Below are 20885 nucleotides of genomic sequence, written 5' to 3' on the forward strand. Positions count from 1 at the left end.
GTCCCAAGGGCAGGAGAAAACTTTGTTTGCTTTGCCTTGCTCAGCAAGAGAAGAGATTGTGTAAATGTAGTATCACTGTCACAGCTTATCCTCTGCCATCCCTCCCATTGCAAAGAGCTACATCCAACATAGACCTGACACACCCAGAGGAAACTTAGAAATTTAGGAAATGTCATGCCAGCTTGGCCCCATGGCTTCTCAATAAAGATCCAAAGAGGTGAAGCACTTTGGTTGCTTGAAAAGGCAGGGAGAAACAAGCGAGATCAAATTTCTCCCAAAACTCGTGTTTAATTATCTATCAGCAGGTAGATCCCTGTTTTCATCCTGTCCTTCAGGGCTCAGCCCTGGGTAAAAGCAGTGATTCCAGCAAGGATTCTACCCACACTTGCACAGCTTCAGAGACCTGTAAATATTTGGATGTTGAATGAATGACAGGCAAGAGAGGAGATGGATGAGAGGAAGAGATGGGGATTCATTATCATTAATAACAGCCATTGGTTTAATGTAGAACTAATAACCCTCCTGGCATGCTAAGCACAGCCCTTGGCTTGCAGGGTTTCTGAACCAGTGGTCATTAGTCAAGCCAAAGCCTCCTGCAGGGTAAATAAGTCAAATTGGGCCCCTAATTCACAAATATGCTGGGGTTTACTGAAAATTGGACACCAACACGGTGCAATGTGTAAAACTGGGGCATTGAAACAAATGAGAAATGGGGTCCTTTGAAAGTGGTGAATGAACAGCTTCACAATTTCAATATTTGAGTTTTTTCAGCCATTTGCTAAATGGCTGAGGTGATGCTGTGGGCAGGCACCACTCTTAACAGTACAGCCAGGTTGGAAAAGGCTTTGGACCAGAGACATTCCTCCAGTGCTAACAAGTCCCATTCCTGCCATCAGAGATGCTCTGCATTGTGTCACCCTTCAGCTTCCCCTAACTTCTTTATCTGCTGTGAGGTTTGACAGGATAAACACAGCCCTACACAATGCTCACATTATTTCAGTCTCATCTCCTCAGCTGACGGTCTATCTTCCATTAATACAATTTAAACATTTACCTAAAAAATTTAAATTATTTTTGTGGCTACCTCCTCTTGCTACAGATAACTCAAGAGCTGCTGAGAATTTTCTTCTACTGTTAAACAACCCTGACCACTGTTGGGAAATCAACCAGCATATTTTTAATCCTCCTTGAGACTTTTTATGTTTTGCTTGCTGAAGGTCCATGATCAAATATAGGTTTGTGATGAGCTTACATGGCACAGAGCATGCAGGGAACAGATTTGCTCTCAAATATTTTAAATACTTCATAATTCATTATATTATAGCATAAAAAGTACAAAGAACCTCTTCAATCTCCCTAAGTGAAGCTAAAAACGTAGGGCAGAACTGAAGTTCAACAATTAGCAGTCATAAATACAGTAAATAAAATCAAAACAGCTTGGGGACAAAAGCAGGGCCTGCAAAAAGAAAGTAATTTGGTAAAGAACACACATGTATAAACATGTTCCTTTTATTCAGGGTGGTGCATCTGAATACCTTTGAAACTGCCTCTAATAAACACTTCAAATTGAATAAAGCACAATAGAAATGTAAGGCAAAAAAGAAAGGTTTCCTATAATCCCAAGTGGTTCCAAGCAGACCTATTAGGCAGCCAGGCATTTTGAGTTTAATTTCAGCTCTAACTAAAGCACACTTTTGAATGCTGTGCTGCTGCTCTTGATTAAAATCAAACTCAAGTTCCTCATGTTTTTGGTTTAGCGCTTAGGATGGAGAGAAAACAAATTAAAAGAAACGCAACAAATTTTAAGAGAAGACTGAAGAAGAAATTAATTTATCAAATTAGCAATGTGCAGCAGCACTTCAAAACCCCAGAGAAGCAGAAAAGATGCCTGCAGGTTACTCCTTATGATACCAAACAGAGCAAATCCAATCAGATGAACATGCTGCTGGATCAGTCAAGCGAAAGCCACAGGAGCGGCAGAACAAAGTGAAAGATGTATAAAGAGAGGATTTTCTAAACCTATTGTACTGGTTTGAAACTGAGCTATTCCCCCTGGAGCAGATGACAGCATCACTGGTATGGTCCTGCAGAACAAGCTGCCCAAAAAAACCTGTCAGAGACAACACAGAGGAAAAGTAGAAAAAAAGTTTTAATGAGAAATTAAAAATCATATGAGAATGTGGAAGCTGCAGTGTTGCACTGAAAATAACACATCTCCATTCAAAAACCTATTTCCTGCACAGGACTGTAAACAAACTGCTAGATCTCAAACATTACTTCAAACGTTTCAACGTTATTTCAAATTTCGTTGTCTTTAATGGTGCCACCATTGCTCCCTGCTTGATAATTCCCTCTCCTTGCTTAAAATAACAGTCTATGGCAAGACCACTGACCTTCAGGAATAAGTGAATGAACAAGGAAAGCAGCCCGCCAGCACACGACCAAATTGAAAACGATGACAGCAGCTATTTCGGGGCACAGAGATGAACAGAGGGAACAATATAATTATCTACATGTAAAATATGAGTGACACCAGCAGCAGACAGGAACTTCTGTTTGCCCAGTCTTGTGAAACAAGAATGAGCTGCTGCTCAAAGGAATAAACAGACAGTGAAATAAAAATCCAAAAAGAGATTTTGTTTTTCTCAGTAAGCGATCAACTCAAGATGCCACAGAGGCTGATTGCTTCGTCAGCACAGAAATTCATGACTTGCTTTTAAGATAAAATGACCATCAAGCCACACAAAAAGGAATAAAATAACAGCCAAAGAAAAATAGTATTTCAAAGAGAATTACATGCTGCTGAGCAGAAGGTATCACTGAAGTACAAAGTGAAGGGGTTTCATAAGGTGGTGCAGTTAACCCTCTTCTGGGTTAAAAATCTGCTCTTGGAGTAGTAACTGGCAAGATAGGGCTTGATGGACTCCAGCTCACACACTAAGTCTATTATTTTCTTTAAATATACATTACAAAAAGCTATTTTATACTATGTATATATATATATATATACAAGTAAAAGACTAATGAAAACAAAGTGTTTATGTAAGATTTATACCCCAGCTCTCAAAACAGTTTGAGAGATCAGCATGCCAAACCAGCCCTGCTGCTTCCACCTCACTCTGCCAGTGGTTTCTGGCAGTTCCACAGATTGCACAGAAGAGGATGTACCAAGAAAAACACAATTTTGGTTTTCTTTGGTTTGATTTTCTTAGAAAATGTGTTATTTTTGATGATTTAATCCTGCTAGAGAGCCTTGAAAGCAGAAAGAAGTCACAAATTTCTATCTACTAGAGCACAAAGTGGCAGTATCAATTATACACATGAAAGTATATTCATAAGGAAATACAAATAGAAAATACAACACCTCATGAACAGTGCTGTGCAAATGCCTTGCAGCACCTGCTGGGTTGGAGGGACCAGACTGGGCAGATGTTTTCCCTGTGAGGGGAAGCAGTAGAGCAGCCGGGCCCAGCACGTCCACCCTTGGAAGGTTCCAGGACCCAATGGGGTACAGCCTGAAGATCCCTTCCCTGCTTGCTGCTTTCAGCAGAGGTTGGATCCTCCAGAGATCCTTCCCAACCCAGCTCCCACCACCAAGATAGAGAGCACCCTCCCAGCTGCCTCCATTACCCCCTGTAACAGCACCAGGATGCTTCAGGCACCTCGCTGGGTGACTCTGGAATAGCAGCACAAGGAATGATGTTGAGGAAAATGAGTCACACTTCCAACAAGGCAGCAGCCACTGCTGCTCCCCCAGCCAGCCCATCACACAGGCTGCCAACACGAGCTGCAAACACTTCTCTTGCACAACTGTTTTCATCCCCCAGCTCCCACAACGACCTACTTGCAAGTCATAAGGTTGCTTGCTGCTGAAATGCATATTAAACTCTGGACAGACAAAAAAACCAACATCTTTTTCCATTTCAGGTCCAATTTTTTTTTATTTGATGTTTAAAACTGCTCTGCAGTCAAACAGACTTCCGAGGGCACAGAGACCTAGAGATGCCAAGAGCAAAATGGCCTAGAGCTGCTAAGCAAAGTCTCTGTGCACACACATATTTTAACACTGGTATCTGCAAGAGAGACTTGGGGTGGAGCCCACTGTGGGTAACCTCTCAGGGCAAAGCAGAAGAGACAAGACCAGAAACTGAGAAATTGCTGCATTTTTATTTTGTTATTTCTTTGTTAACTGATACTATTCAGAGTAACTGGACAACTCTCAAGGCAATGCTTAAACACCAAATTAATGTTTGGCGAATCTAATTAAAAATTAAACTTAAAAATGAAACAGAAAAGTGGCCCATGGCATTTCTTTGCAGGAGCCTGAATTTCCACCTCAGGGCCCTTTATTAAGATCTGAGACCTTATTCAGACCTTTGCAGAGATAAATATCTGTGAAGTAATATCAGGAACCAGCTAATTATATATCATTATAGCAGGGGTATCTCCTTCATGGGGTAAGACTCCTTACAAGGGCAGCTAGTGACAGGACAGGGGGGAATGGGGTCAAATTCAAAGAGTATGTTTAGACCAGATAAAAGGAAAAAAAATTTTACTGTGAGTGTAGTGAGGCACTGGAAAAGGCTGTTCAGGGAAGTTGTGAATGTCACATCCCTGGATGTGTTTAATGCCAGGCTGGATGGAGCTTGGAGCAACCTGGTCTGGTGGAAGATGTCCCTGCCCATAGCAGGAAGTTGGAACCAGGTGATCTTCAAGATCCCTTCCAACCTAAACAGTTCCATAACTCCATGATTCCTTCCATCAGGAAAAAGGACTGGAAGGCAGGAGTTTCTCAAACAATGATGTTTAGACACCACTGTGTCTAGTGTCAGGAGCAAACATGGCATGCTTACCACAAAATGGCTACTGGCAGTAAATCCTGGGTATCCAGTGGGCTTCAGTGCCTAAACCCTGCCTTATCAAGTACTGGAGTGGCACAATTGCTTTCCAAAGTGTGGCTTTAAGTTTCTGCTTTAAGTTTAAGATTAGAAACCCCTGTGGTTTGGCTTAAACAGCTGCAAAAACTATCCAACCACTTCCCACCTATGTGGAGATGTGACCTGAGAGATTGGCACAGGGAGCCCCTCACCTCAGCCAGCCCCAGCACCCACCTCCAGCACCGCTGCTGGATCCTCCCCCAGATCCCTGAGCATCCATTTCACACATCCCACTGAACGCTCATCCCCCAGCACTGCCGCGTGTTGCGCACGACTCCTGGCACTTCCCTCCCGCCGCCGAGCGTGACGCTGCCTGGAACCCACCAGAACCTGCTGTGAGTCAGGGCCTGAGACACTCGGCACCTCAGCAGCCCCTCTGCTCCCCTCCTTGCTGGCAACTCCTTTGACTCCAGGACAATTTTGAGACTGCAGACTTCAGCTAAATGTTCTGGCATCTCAACAATAGAAACTGAGCCCTGGTAATCTACCAATCCCCTTCAACTAATTCATCTCCCCCATCTCATCAAAACTCACATTATCACAATTATACCCTTATTACCAGCAGAACCCTTGCTTCTGGTCAAAGCAAAGATGCAACTTCTGTGCTTGGAGAAAGCAAGAGCCCACCCAAAGCAGCCAGGAGAGCTGTATGAGGAAGAGAAGGCATTACCTGGGTGAGGTGCGGGTTGGGGTTGAAGCCACACTGGTTGCAGACCTTGCTGTGACACTGAGTGCAGGCATTGAAGTTAGGCTGGCCGGGGGAGGAGGTGAGCTCTGTTGTCTTGCAGATGGGGCAGAGGGTGCTGCTGGGGAGGGGGGCAATCTGCGGGACGGAGTAGGGAGAGGTAGGGGTGCTGCCCCGGTCGGGTGACACCGAAGGAGATCTCCCCGAGCCCTGGCTCCTGGCGTCCACCTGCAGCGTCCTCCGCGGCCCCTCCGCCGCCGGTCCCGGCTGGCCCCGGCCCCTCATCTCCCGGGGGCTCTGGGAGCTGGGTGCAGTCTGTGCGAGGGAGGGGGATGCCGACCGCTGGCCCGTGGCCTGGTCCAGCTGCTCCGGTCTCCTCAGCATGCTGAAACACCATCAAAACACACATAATGAGCCCAGCTTTCAAACATTTGTATGCCAGTCAATGTAGACAAATTGCTACGGCACCCTCTCGCCCGCAAAATCCCAGCTCAGCCAAGAAAGCTTAGCAAAACTCCACTGCAAACCAGGGAAATTGCTCAGATCAGCAGAAGGATACATTTTACCTTACGAAACAAGGCGCAATTTCAGCTCTTTTATATAACCCAGCGGCAGAGATGTAATTGAATTATTCGGTGTACTCTGAGTTGAACTTTAGTCAGAAAGTTGCACATAAAAATGTGTGTGAGAAGTTTGGGAAACTCAGCCTCCTGCCAGCCAGGGCTCTCCAGCACAAACTTCAGCACAACTCATTGGAAGAGGCAGCCGTGGTTCTGCTTTGCAGCCTGCAGGGCCCTTTCTGCAGGGACGCGGCCAACGCGCGCTAAACCAGCTTCTCACAGCCTACTTTGATGAGTGGCTGTGAAACCAGAAGCCTGCAAAGAGCCTATTTATTAAAGGAAAACCCCTCCAGAAGCCTAATGGAGGCAGGAGAACTACTTGTACTTCCTCAGCTGTCAGGCAAAAACCATGCAAGTCACAGGTGAAAGCAGCTAAGGGCTTGTTTCCCAGGGGCCATGGAAGTGGGAAATCAAGAGAGAGCGCATTAACTCTGCTTTAGTAATCAGTACTGAAGAGGCTAACGCAGACAACAGGGACTTTGTGGGCTGGCTGACCCCAGCTGAACCCTCTTTTGGGTGATGTGGATCTTGGCTAGGCAAAAAATCCAGCTGGGATGACTCTGGTCACCAGGACAGGGTGATGAAAACCTCCCTGTGAAACCAGAGCTACTTACAAGGAGCAACCCTGAGGTGAGCATTGCACCCACTGCTGGTTCGGCAGCAGTCCCACAGCCTGTGTAGGATGCTCAGCACCCCACAGTGCTGAGGGATGCTCCTGACCATCCCAAGGAGCTCTGGAGCAGCTCCAGCTGCAAGAGCTCGGAGCCGTTGTGCTGCAGAGCACAGCACGACAGCCTGCACACCCTCCTCCCATGAGGTTTCAGGGCAGGCAACCTGTAAGGTGCTGCTGACAGATCTCAAGTGCACGAGAATGAATCTGTAATGGAAGATACTTATCTAATTACTGAATAATTTGGTCCATGTGCTTATCAGTAATGCCCACAAATATTTCTCGAAAAAGCAGAAGCCCTAATGCCCTCACTACCTGTGATCTACAGCTGTTTAAGGAAAAGTATTACTCAGAACCTCAAATTTAATACATTGTTGATTTACCCAAGCAGGGTCTGACCTTATAAAGGTTTAAAAAGGGAACTTAAATGCATAAAACTAATGAAATTCAAAGTGCATGTTGCCACAGTAATAGGAAGTCGGATGAAAATAAATAGTAAAATAGCACTTTGGGAATACTTTCCGGCTGCAGGTTGAAACCCACTTCTCTGAAGAAAGAATCACAATAATAATAAAGCAAAGCACTAAGGGAGGGAGTGATTCTGCTCTAGACTGAAGAGAAAATTGCTCCTAGCCCTGCAGTAGGCACCTGCCATGAGTGTTGCTGGCAAGTGCTGCTCCTCCATTGTTAATTCTGACACCCTTCAGTTCAGATTTGGGGTTTGCCTCCTGATGTTGAGGGCTGCAGAGCTACTGCCCCATAAAACACATAAAACCATCTGTAGCTGGTGGAGATTGGAGAGCTCAGCCCCAGACACCAGAAGGAAGTACTGTCAGAAAGCAAAATGCATCTTCTCACCTTAAATTTAGTATTTCTATAAAACCCCCAGCATTTATGTATTAGACACACGCTATCCGAATGGTGTATTAAACAACTCAGAAATAACATTATATGGTCAAATAAATCATTGTTGTTTGGAACAGCAGAATGGTTATTCTGCCCAGAGAAGCTGTGGCTACTCCATCCCTTGAAGTGTTCAGGGCCAGGTGGGATGAGGCTTGCAGCAACCTGGTCTAGTGGAAGGTGTCCCTGCCCATGACAGGGGGTGGAATGAGATGGTCTGTAAGCCCCCTCCCATCCCAAACCATTCTGTGATTCTATTCCACTGCAAATTTCAAAATTCAGGGTTTTTTCCCCATTTGATATGAAAACATATTTGCCACCAAGTAGGAATTCTGACTCCATCAAGGAGCTGTCAGATAACACACAGAGAGGTTCACATTTCCTACCCACAACAGTGTGGCTCTCTTGGAAATGCAAAAGCCCATGAGGAAAATACACCAAATGCTGTTATTTTGCCCTGAGCCTCATTGCTGGCACATAAGACAGAGGAAGGTGGTTGGATGCTCACTGTCTGGCAGGTCAGTGCTGCTCCAGAGATGCTTTTCCACCCTGGGCTCAAGCTCCCTCCCAGCTCCCTGCACTTTTTCAAGTGCTAAGTAATGCTGGGCACCACCTCCGTCCCATTCCCAGCAGCAGTTTCACTCCATGCACTTCTACTGACACTGCATTTATTTATTTTATAATTATCCAGGATGCCTCAACCTCCCTGTGACACAGGCTGTGCTGTCTCTCACTTGCACCAGTTGAACATACCCGTGAAATTTTAAGACCAGAAGAAATCATCTGGTCTGTCAAATAGAGTAACTCAATCCAGGAGAGATGCCTCAGGAAAGAACATGAGAATAGTCATATGGAATCAAACACAGGCCCACGCTCACTGCATCTTCTGCGAGGATGATCCAATATTTGTATGATTTGTACCCATCCATGAATCCTTTTTTTTTTTTTTTTTTTACTGTTACAAAAGCCCAAACTGCAGCTCAGCCCCATTTTGATTTTTTTTAATAGACTTTATCACATATAGTTAACTAGTACTGGGCTGCTAACTGGTTCCAAGGAATTACTCCCAATTCCATTAGAGTGTCTATTAACAATTAAACTGGAATGCCTTAATAAAGCAGGATTTCCCCCATGTGATGGAGGATGTATTGATTTTGCACTGCCCTAATTGCTGAATTAGAAATATTGGGTGATACAGAGTAAAAGATCTCTGCAGGGTCCAAACTATTACCAACGAAGTAATAATTTTGTACAACTAAAGAATATCAAGTGCCTGAATGTATTAACAATTCTACTGTTAAAGTTTTCATTTATGATATTCTATGAATGCTTTTTATCACAAGGAGGGCAGGCAGGCAGCTCTACTCACCTGCCCACAATCACTGGGAAGGTGGGCAGCTGGGGAGATACTGTTTCCTGCCTTCTTTCATTGTTTTTAAATTGAAAAATGGTGTCTTTCTTCCTGCTTTCTAAAACTCCCTCCATTTTCCAGCATAAAGCTAAGTAAGCACCCAGAAAAAATTAACTCTCAGCTCCATGAAAGAGAGGAGGCAAAGCTGCAAGGTTGCTGTCACAGAGCCCAGAGCTAAAAATCACCCTGAGACATTAATCCATACCCAGCTCTGCCTCTCCATCAGATACTTCTCCTGATTAAAAGGTCCAGAACTTCCCTAGCTCCACTTGGGAACAGACATGGATATGAAAACAGCCTTTCTATTTAGGGCTGATGCAATGCCCTGGGAGGAGATGGATAAGTACTGAGAGGGAAGAGCTGCCCAAGATGATCAGAAGCATGAACAGCACAAGGAAAACCAAGAGTCTAAGCCATTCACCACAAAACCAAGCTCAGAAGTGTAAGATGTCACAAGCACCTCAAATTTTTTATGCCTGATTTTTTCCCTAATGTAAAAATTACATTTTTTCATTAAAATTAGAAAAATTGGGAAAACTACTTACAGCCAAAACAAATGTTAGACTGCTTGCTGGTTAATATTTAATTTCAGAAAAACATGATTTGTCTTAAACCAGACTTTTGATGCCACAGCAGCACCAGGGAAAAGATGTCAGCAGCATCAGTGGAGATAAAAGCAATGCAATGACATAGCACTGGTTTACAATTCTGTGCCAGTAAATTGGTACAGCTTTCTTATTTGGGAATTCCCAGGTAAAGTCAGGGTCTGTAGGAGGGAATTGCTCTAATTTAACTCAAGTAGGTTCATCAGTGTCACTAAATTTTATAGGCAAGACCCAGGCTTGGAGCCAGCATCCCAAGAGATGTCAACGGGCCCTTTTTCACACGAGGTGCTAACTTGGGAGCAATAACCATCACAAGGTAAATGCCAACACTGTTAATGTCTGCTATAAAATCAAGCAATAACGATATTACACAAAATCTACATGCACAGCTGGTAAATCAAGTCATGTTGACTTGTGTGGGAAAGTTCAAGAGACAGCATTGGTTTTCTACTGATTTATTGGTTTTTGTCCAATATCACATCCCTGCCTTGAGCACACTGGCCACATCCACCTGCTCAGCTGCCACAAAACTCTGGCAGTGATTGCATCCACAGGAGCTTGGCATTTGTGGTCTGAGTAAATCCTTCAGGAGCTGCAGCCCTTCCATGCAACTAAGAAACACAGACTGCATCCCTTCCTCTGCCTGGTGCTGAGGAAATGGGTACTTGCTTGCTGGGCGACTGATCTTATTACTGCATTGTAGCAGATAAAAACCATGAAAATAAGTGGCAGTGTCATCATGATTTTACAACCTACATTCACTGCTCAGGCTTTCCAAAGAGGAGCTGAGTTTGTCCATGGAAGGGAGCTCCTAGCTTCAAATCCAGATCAAAAATTAGCAAAATGAGGACAAGCAAGTCTTTTCTGTTAGCAGAAAAAAAAAGAGGAAAAACTGGGTAGAAAAAGAGGGAAAATTATTGTTTATCTGCAGTAAAACCAAGGGGATGAGCAGCAAATGACTCAAGATAAAGCATGAAAAGAGACATGTGAAGAGGCTCAGACCCAAAAGAGGGAGGCTGGGCTGACCAACAAGAATTAGAGCTGCTCAGCTACGAGCAGAGATTTGACCTAGTTGGTTCGACTGAAACCTGATGTGAACATCCACATGACTGATTTTAAGAATCACTGAGTATAACCTATTTAGGAAAAAAAACCCAGGTAGTTAAACAAGCAGGCAGTTGTACTCTAGGTCACAATGGCACTGGGTTTGACTTGGAAAGACATAATTCTGAATGGTTATGGGTCGGCAAAGGAACAGCACGAGGTAATAACAAATGTTAGCTGCTATATACTGCCTGTCAGCAAGTCTGACTAGAAAATAGGACAACCCTTTTAATAAATAAACAGAAAAAGTGTCTGATGTGCAGGGCCTTTGGTTTCAGCTCTGTGCACTGAAAAATCTCACACTAGCAATGCTCAGATATACCCCAAGCTTGGGTGTTTTATTTGGGGCAGCTTTGTAGCTCTAAAAAGTCCTATATCCAACACAGGGAATCCTGTATCTGGCTCTGCTTTCACAAAAAAACCCCAGCAGTTACAGAATTAAGCACCTGCTTAAATCCAAGTGTCCCTAAATTAATTACACTGATGTCCATGCAGGAAGAGGATCATTCTGGAAATGTGTGTACTGGATAGTTTAAAAACAGCAAATGCCACACAGCTGAAATCAAAATAGAAAATACGAAATGGTGACTAGAAACTGTCAGGGAGTATTTTATTAGATGGCAACACAAGCACTCTTGTGAAAGGCCACGGTGTTTAATGACTTGCTTTTGTGAGCAGTGGAAAAACCCTGTTCTCCTGCAGCTTTGTGCTCCAGGCTTGCCTTATCCCTGTCAAATAAGATGCAGCTTCTGTCAGGCATTTTCCCGGTGACTGAGGCATCCCTAAAGCGCATCTCCTGATGCTGACAGTGTACTTGAGCTCCTGCTCCAGGCTTCCACCCAATCTGGTAAATATTCAGGTCCTTAACCTCCACCCTCATACCTGTTCCCATATATACTGAGAAATGTGATATTCTTGAGTCCTCTGCCTCACTGTTACACCCTGCTGGGACTGAGTTTCAAGGAGGGGCTGCCAGGCAGGCGGTGGCACAAGCCACTGGCAACCAACACACCAGACTAACAACCTTCTCCAGAGGGATGGTGCTGTTATGGGGTGAGCAGTGCTGCATGCACTGTGTGCCTGCCAGCTTCCTCCTCTGGTCCTGCTTCTGCAGGAGATAACACACATAGAGCTGCTGCTGGTTTCCATCCATGGAAAGGTAACAAGAACCAGGAGATTTCCAGTTTACACAATTACCACAAACCAGTTATTCTCCATCTGAGCACCATGTCTAGTTCAACCCAGAATCAGCAACAGGAGAACACATCAATGTCACTCTCACTGCTGCTCTGTCAAGCACGGCTGTGAGAGGCATCTGCCATCTTATTAGCTGAATCCTACATACCAGAAGAGGGGTTTATGACTGATTTAAGCTCTAAATAAGCATTTACTTGCTTATTTTCATTCCTGCACAACTGCCTTTTTGTAAAGGTTTGTGAATCACTATCATTTGCAATTGGACTAGATGACCATTGAAGGCCCTTCCAACTCAAAATATTTTATTTTCTACCCTATTTTATTCTACTCTGTTGTTTACCATTCTAATTTTGCTATGTGCCAAACAAATAGCTAATTTGCACCTTACTTGGCCCTGGTTGAGCTTAGAGCAATTTCCCTTTGGGCACTTTGCAATATAAAACCAGAGCAGTGGCTGCTCCTGTTCACCAGCCCAACATCCCTCGACCTCTCCAAAGAACCCCAAGGTCAGATGTCTATTAGACACCCTATACAGAGCACAATGAACATCTGCAATTAAATGCAAGGCAACTGATCCCTACAGAGTCCAGAGCAGCCTCTATGAACCCCAAGACCTGAACTGGAGTCGGGGCAGAGTTTTGCATCTCTCACATGAGCTCTCACAAGCCAGAAGGTCACTGAGCGACCTGCAGATCACCACATACTGCTCTGGGGAGCTGCTCCTTCAGCTGCTGATGCCTGAAATGTGTGGCCACCACTGTCAGGATCTTGGGCAAACCCTTCAGAGCCAAAGGCAAACGGGCCCAACAGAAGAGTTGGCAGGTAATGATCTCAATCCCATATATATCAAAGAGATCACTTCTCAGATAGCTTTACAGGAACAGGCATTATAAAGGTCCAAAGGTTTGAACAGGGTCTCCTTTTCAAAGGATATAATTGTTGCTGAGAATGTTAATGATCTTGAACTTCAAAACATTAAAATATCTCAGGGGTAAGTGCAGTGTCCAATATTAATTCTACTTCAGTGACAGGAAAAAATCTGTTTCCTTTGTGATAGCTGAAAACTACACGTAAATCTTCCAGAGACACAGCAGAAGCCACCTCTTGATCACAATGCCATCAGCTGCATGGTGTGAGAGGAGCTGTACAGCTCAATGATGAGAACCAGGAAAGTGCAGGTGCAGAGCCAGGTCTTCACTGTGCCTGGGATGAACAGAGATCCTAGAAAAGCCATGGGGTATCTAATCCCTCTCTGCCTCTCTCTGGGGCACTTAGGAGGTATCTGGAAGATCCAAGGCAAGGAGGAATATTACCCCATCCAGTGAAGTTGGAAGGTCAGCTTTAGGACCTTCAGTGCAAGTGAAGCCTTGGAGTCTTTGGGGAGACCTGGAGGGACCGGAGGCATCAGCCACCCCGGCTGCTGGACCCGAGGACACTGCTGAAAGGGAGGATGCTCAGCAGGTCTGGGGTCATTAAGTGCCTCTCGTTAAGCATTCAGGTGATACTGAGGGTGGCCATGCTGCAGGCTGGACAGGAAAGTGAGCTGCTGCCTGCAGAGCTGTTTACTGCAGGATTTGGAAGGTCTGCAATGAATGATGAAGAGCTATGCCACAGAGTTATGGCCCTGCGACCAACACCAAGGAGCACGTAGGGAAATAGCAGCTAAAACAGGGATAAACATCCCCAGGAGCCACGGAGAGGTGTGGGCTGGAGCCGTCTCTTCAATCTGATTTCCACTCAGCTACTCAATGTGTCGCCTCCGTATCCTTCCCTGGTACAACTGATTGCTATGAGCAAGTCATTTCTGTGTGTTACAATTACATAAAAGAGCCATGACAATCTTGAAAATACTGTGGGCAGCAGAAAGGATGAGGATGCTGGGGAGAGTACCCCAGGCAAGGAGCTCCCCTCAGCCTTCATCCTCTCACACCCTGCATCTGAGCTCTGGCAATTAAAGGGTAGAAGAGCTGATTGCTGCAGTCACGCTTAACTGAGGGCCTTTGTCCCAGGAAAGCCAACACCATGAATTACTGCTCTGTATTTACGAAATGCCAGCAAAGCTGAAAGATAAACCATGGCATGAAGCTAAGGAATTTTTATAGCACAGGCTGGTGAAAGCTTATCTTGTAAATCTATGATTATAACCCACGCCCGCCCTCCTTGAGAGCCTCTCTGCTTTTAATTAGCAGCAATACAATTTTTTGTTTAGTTCGTTAGCTATTCCCTAAAGCAATGCAGAATGAAACTACCTGCTCTGGACTTAATCCTGTGACAGCAGAGTGCCTGCTCTGAGGAGCCAAACCTGACACACAAACTTTCAGTAACAGCGACTGTAAAAGATTTGGCTTCAATCTATTTGCAGGACTGGAAAAAAACACAGAAATTCACACGATTACTATAATTTTCAGATACAATTGGGGAAAAAAAAAAGAAGAGAAAAAGTGAGAAGGTTTGTTAGAAAGAAATTAAAAGCAGCAGGTGGAAGGGTAAGAAAGGGAAGCTTCCACGGCACCTATTAGCAAAATATGCACCACCAAGAGAAGGTTTAAGACATGGCCTAACACAGTAATATCATTAAACAACCAAGCTACAGGAGTAAAAGGCAATACCTAGCCTGAAAAATCATCTCAACTGAGAGAATTGTTAGGATAAAAATCTATAGAAAGAAAGGGGGGGGGGGAAAGGTAATAAAATATGAAGAAATAAGGGGAATCCTTCTTATGGGTTAATAACTTATCAGGATTTATGACACCACGGACAGAGGCAGATGGTCAGGTTTTCACAAGTAGAGGCAGAGGATCTTGCCATGGGATAAATGGGATATTCATAAATGGCTTGGGAAGGAGGGGGATAAAGAAAGGACAAGTTTGCTGAGCCATGCAAATTTATTCAGAGTATTCAAAACTAAAGCTGAACGCAAAGAGCTGTAAAAGGCATTCCTGAACTGGATGTCTCAAAACACCATGGCAGGTGAAATCCAAGGTCAAGAAATGCAGAGTAAGGCACAGAGAACAACCATAGCCACACGTAGTGATGGGTTCTAAATGAGACACTGACGCTCTGCAGAGTTCTGCAAGCCATGTTGGACCATTCTCAGAAAACATCAATTTAATGCTCATCAACAAATATAGAACAATCCACCCCAAAAAATACACAATTAAGTTATTTTGGGAAAAACGCATTTTGGAAAGCAATTCAAAGAGAAGAGCAAAGGCAGCCTGTTCCCTTGACTTGCTTCTGGCTTCGTTCCCCACAAACAGTGGCACCAATGTCTAGTTTTGCAATTCTCCCTTTTGCATTCAGGCTTGACTCTGTCCAGGAGCTGGACAGATTCCTGCAGGTGCTGGCTGGCTGCACAAAACTAATCCAATATGAGCATTGTTTGTCACAGGTGGGTAAAAAGGGGGTCAGTCCAGGGGTTTGGCTCCAACAGGTCAGTATCCCTGGTCACGTTCATACCACCCAAGGGTCCCCACACTTCTAGGAAACCTCCAGGCACAAGAAGTTGGTATTCAGCCATTAAGAAACTGGGAAGACTGCAGCGCCCTTTTTTTGGATGAGTTCCACCCATGCTCCAAAGTTAAAAGCTGATGCAAAAGAATATATCATTATCCATCTCCATGACAGCTTGAGTCAACCAAACTCAGCCCAGAACGAAGAACTCTCATTCTAGGCACAAAAAAATAGGAAGATCTATCAGAAAGGGAAGTGTAGTTAAAAAAGAGGCAGTAATGACAGACCAGAAAGAAACTGGTTTGTATTTTTAGAAAAAGTAAAGAAAGACATGGTTAAAAAGCAATTTCCAAGAGAGGAAATCAGAGTGCCATACTGCAGAGAGACAGGCAGCTCCTGGTGACTATGCAGCAACCAAAAAATCCTGACTTTGCACGCTCATTTGTCTGAGCCTGGGCAAATGAAACACAAGACCTATTTCTTTGTGTGTCTGTGAAAAACCATAGCATTTTTATCCAACCTGCAGTTCATGTCTGTGCACCTCTATGCATTTTGGCTATCTCATAATCGTCCCTTTAACTCCTCCCCAGACCACTAGGGACCTTAACTCTATTTTTTTTGTTGCCTCGGGTTACCAGGAGAGGGGATATCTGGGGTGTGGAAGAGCAATCAAGAGATCATTTGGGCAGGGACTGAGGAAACAGCCATCACCTGATCCCCCATGAAGAGCTCCAAAAACAACACATATAGAGGGGTACATGGAAAAACTCATGAACCCATGCTTTTCTGTGAGGAGGAGAAATCTGTGTCCAACCTGTCCAACAAAATCTTCACATCAGGTTGTGTTTCTCAGAAACACTTCTCAGCTGTAGAGGTTTCTCCCTCTGACATTCCCCACACCAGCTCACAGGATCCAATAATGTTTGTTATTTAAGACTGTGGTTGCAAATACCTGGTGGGACACTGCCTGAGGGCTGGTACTGGATGGGCTCAGTATTGGTGTTTGTGTGTCTTAGATTTGCACTTTCTGGTTTTCAGAGATTTGAACTGGAATGGCAAACCAAACTCAGATTTATGTTTTTATGTGTAAAACTCATTATTCACAACAGGAAAAGTAAAGGAAACCTAAGGAACAATACATTACCAATACTGTCAGAGACACCATCAACTTCAATATCTCAAGCTGTTTAGTTTAAATGTACTTTTGAAATAGGAGAATCTGAAATTCCCCTGCCAAATTCTTTATAGGATCAAAGGAATACACTTCTCCAGCTTCTGCAACTCTTTGAGGTGCCTTGTCCCTGCCTGCACTTCCTGGCTGTACGTACCTCAGCCCAGAACATTTGTCCCCAAAGAGATGGAGGCATCTGCATATTTGATGTATCTCTCCTTGCAGAACCCTCAGAAGGCTTAGCTTGGCAGAAATGGCAGCAGGTAAAATTTAAGGCTGAGAAGTTTAGTTGGTAAGTGAAGCAAATTTTAGACATGTTGAGAAGCAGAAGGCACTCTATTCCTACCCAGAGCAGCTGGCTGGTGTTTGTTTGCGTATTTCGAAGAAAAATAAAGATGTGATAATTTGACACAGTTCAGAGTGTTTGGGCCTATATTTTCACTTAATAATAAATCAAAATTAAATTGGTAATCATGGACATGGGTTGGATGAAACTGAGTTGTACGGCCAAGAGGAATCCTATCCTAATCCATTAACCAGTGCTTAACACCCATTAACAATGCAGGAGGAGGAAAGACCGGAAGATGAGGAAGGCAGATAAAATAAAGCAGAAAGGGGATGCCTAAGGAGATATTTCTTCAGAGTTTCCTCCCAGAGGGATGTTTCTGGATGCCTTATTTTTGCCAGGTTGAGGTAATCACTGGCATATAATGTAGTGATAGGGATCATCTTTTCCACTCCAACAGGAACTGATGTTCTGTCATAACTGCAGTGTGTAACCAGTCAAAACCTCATCTAATATAGTGGTAAATGGACTCTGAAAATCACCACCATCACAAAAAGTTCTATATAATATACTCTACATAAACAGAAACCTCTTTTCCTGGTGTGCTTCCCAGCTATAGGATTCCCAAGCAAAACATCTACAACTTCGTTACAAGTAGGAAAAGGAGAAGGCTTGGATATTTTGATTCCTTGGGACTACAGATGTGCCCTGAATATAATGGTCTGTTTTACAGAGATGAGAGCAACACCCAACATCACCTCCTCACGTACGCCGGCGTCAGGAGTATTTACGGAAAGCTGCCGCTGCCGCCTGGCCCCGACACAATGTGCTCCAGCACTATCTGCTCCAGACATCTCACAAGTTCATATTAAAGCTGGTGCAGCCCACGGATGTGTTTGAGACTGACAGCAGCTCCCTCACCCTCCCAAGAGCCATTCCCAGCAGGGAGAGCGGAGAAGGTCCGAAAGGGCAGCATTCCAAAGGGCCACTACCAATGCCTGCCCAGAGCGTTGAGAAATCCTGGATGGGTGGGGAAGAAGAAACCCAAATTATGGTGGCTTACCATTGGTGGGCAGGAGACAACAAAGCTGATGCACCTGAGACAAACTATGGGAAAAATCTGCATGCTTGAAGGACTACATGGGGTTCTTTGTGTCTTACTGCTGCTCCTACATTAATGGGTCTCAAACCTGGAAGCCCATAAGTCTCGGAGTGGAAATCAAAAACATAAGAGATCACAGAATGATTTGGGTTGGAAGGGACCTTAATGATCATTTCATTCCAACCCCACCTGCCGTGGGCAGGGACACCTGTCAGTAGACCAGGCTGCTCCAAGCCCCATCCAGCCTGGTCCTGAACACTTTCAGGGATGGGGCAGCCACTTCTCGATGGCAAGTTACCGCAGATGAACTACTGAAGTAGCCTACAGCAAAATTAACATGGAAAAAAATACATTTACTCCTTCCTGTCGACTCGGAGGTTGGTGCTGAGCGTGATGAGAACAGTTCAGGCTGTGACCACCTCGGGTGTTTAAGCCAAGCAGACCAAAGCCAGCCTACCAAGGCAACAGGCACTGGCACTGTGGTGCCCAGCTGCAGCACAGCCCTACCTGCAAAGGCTGCAAACAGGCAGAGTTTACTCTGTCAGTTAACTGGAAGGTTAGTGTTTAAAAAAAAAAAAAAAAAAAAAAAGAAAAAAAAAAGGAGAAAAAACCCAACCAAACAACAATTTGTCTCCCTAAGAAGATTAATAGGTGCATTTAAAGAAATCAGGCTGTAGGCTTAATGAGAGAGAGGCAGCAAAATCCTAAATGTGAGACCTCCTACAGCTTTTCAGTCCAGCTGTACAATCAAATAATAGTTTATGTAACTAGGATTGAAACAAAATAAATTAAAAGTAATTTCATGTTTCATCAAAAGAAAAAGTACAGTTCAGAGTCAACATAGAAAAAGATCTAGTTCAGCCCCACATTTTCCCCAGCCTTTCATAAGCTTTGTAGTATCAGCTGATTTGGGTTTTTTTCACACGAAAAAGGCAAATTACCAAGTCCCTTAAGAACTTATTATACATTTCCAATTTTCAACTATTCCTATTTTATAATGCATAAATTCACATATCTATAAGTGAAATGTTTTCTTTAGAAGATGAAAGAAAAAAAAACATGCTGTTTTTCCTAGGCTGCAATCTGTTTTTTGGTTAAATAATAAAAAAAAAAAGGGTGGTTAGCAGCTACAACATGTCAATCTTTGCAAGTAATTCCCACGCACAACTTCATCCTTTTGCAGACATTAAATATGGCAAAATCTTTTCGTACTCCTCATGTCTAGACTGATGAAGGAAGGGCACAAGCTCTTTCTTCTACTGGAACACTCATGGCAGACCCATTTGGGTCTCAGGTGTGTTGTTAAGAGCATCAAACCCCTCTAGATTCATTCAAGAGCTGAAGAAGACACATCTCACATTGACTTCATCCCCACACACAACTTCCAAGGACAGAGCACCCTGAGAAGCAGCACCCTGAGACCACGCCAGAAGAGGCTGCATACTCCAAGCATCTCCTAACAGAGCTAAAAATCCATAAATAAAGGAAAATTTCAAAATAAATCTTGCTATTCGTGACGCTGCAACCCTCAGGACTGGTTCTGCAAAGGGATGTCCACTGAAACCAGCCTCTGAGCCTCTCAGCAGCTGGAAAAGCCCACAAGCCCCCAAGGCCAGGAAAGACTCAAGAAAGGCTAGAAAGCAACGTTCCACTGGTATGCAAGGAAACAAAGAGAAAAAAGGGTTCAGGGGCTGCTCTCAGCTATTGACATCTGGCTTCTGCAAGTGTCCTTGCCCTGTAAGGCCTCCAGAACTCCAGAGGAGGGTCTGCCACCCTCGGACACCCCAGCTGAAATGCGGAATTTTGACATATCTACAGCAAATGACATTTTGATTCATGGTGATTTTTCTTCTATGCCCTTCAGAGGAGCTGTCAAATCCTCATCTGAAAGCTATTCAGCCTGGGAAACTGCTTTGTCATGTCTGAGACCCTGTGGTCCCTGTCAAGTCCTGGAACTGAGTGAAGAACAGTCACACATGCCCAAAAACCCTCAAAATTCTGTAACATTTCTCAAGCAGCATGGATGAGTTTTCTATGCAGCATCTGCTTGCTCTAAGTTTAGTTATAGGTATCAAAAAATGGGAAACCCTCCAAGAGGACAGGAAATGCTCTTCTCATGAGGACCTACACATGACCAGAGAAGAGGACCAGGTGGCTCTAAGGTCCCTCTGGAGCCTTTTCTTCTCCAGACCAAACAACCCCAGCTCTCTCCATTGGCTGTCTCCGTAAGAGAAGAGTGTCTCATTAAAGATCTCAGTCATTACCTTGTTAGTGGGGGTGTGATGGGGTGTCTAATGGTGTCTATCAGGCCCAGAGGTTTCCCCCAGCCCTGTGCTTCCACCTTTCCCCAGCAGTACCTTGCACACCCCACTGCAGTCACTTGGTTTTTGGACTACTGTGCCCATCTCAGGGAGCACTAACAGTCTCCACATGGAGATGTTCATCTTGTTGCTCTAGGGAGAAGGTGCAGAAGATGTAAAGGCTCCTCCTGTGCTAAGGACAGGATCTGGGAACAGACTGGGCAGGAGAGGGGTTTGTGTTGTAGCTCCTCATGGAAGATGCCTAACGCACTGTACTGCATTAAATATACGAACATTTTTCTTCTATAGACAATGACCTAGAAACACAACTAATCATTTTTGAAAAAAGAAATTGCACCAAACTATTTAATCACATCTTCAGGGGGGAATGAAGCCAGTAAAAACAGCTAATCTGCTGCTCATCACAGAAACTATAGTTTT

General features: G+C 44.3%; 1 protein-coding gene across 2 annotated transcripts in view; it reads right to left on the reverse strand.

Annotated features, from left to right (window-relative positions):
* BSN (bassoon presynaptic cytomatrix protein) overlaps nucleotides 1–20885 on the reverse strand; it is an 88754-nt gene that overhangs the window by 61085 nt on the left and 6784 nt on the right. For both annotated transcript variants that reach the window (XM_058845025.1, XM_058845024.1), the window contains exon 2: nucleotides 5608–6007. In XM_058845025.1, coding sequence (XP_058701008.1) covers nucleotides 5608–6007 — 400 coding nt within the window. The remainder of the gene's footprint in view (nucleotides 1–5607; nucleotides 6008–20885) is intronic.

Source organism: Poecile atricapillus, chromosome 9, assembly GCF_030490865.1.
Source record: "Poecile atricapillus isolate bPoeAtr1 chromosome 9, bPoeAtr1.hap1, whole genome shotgun sequence".
Taxonomy (NCBI): domain Eukaryota; kingdom Metazoa; phylum Chordata; class Aves; order Passeriformes; family Paridae; genus Poecile; species Poecile atricapillus.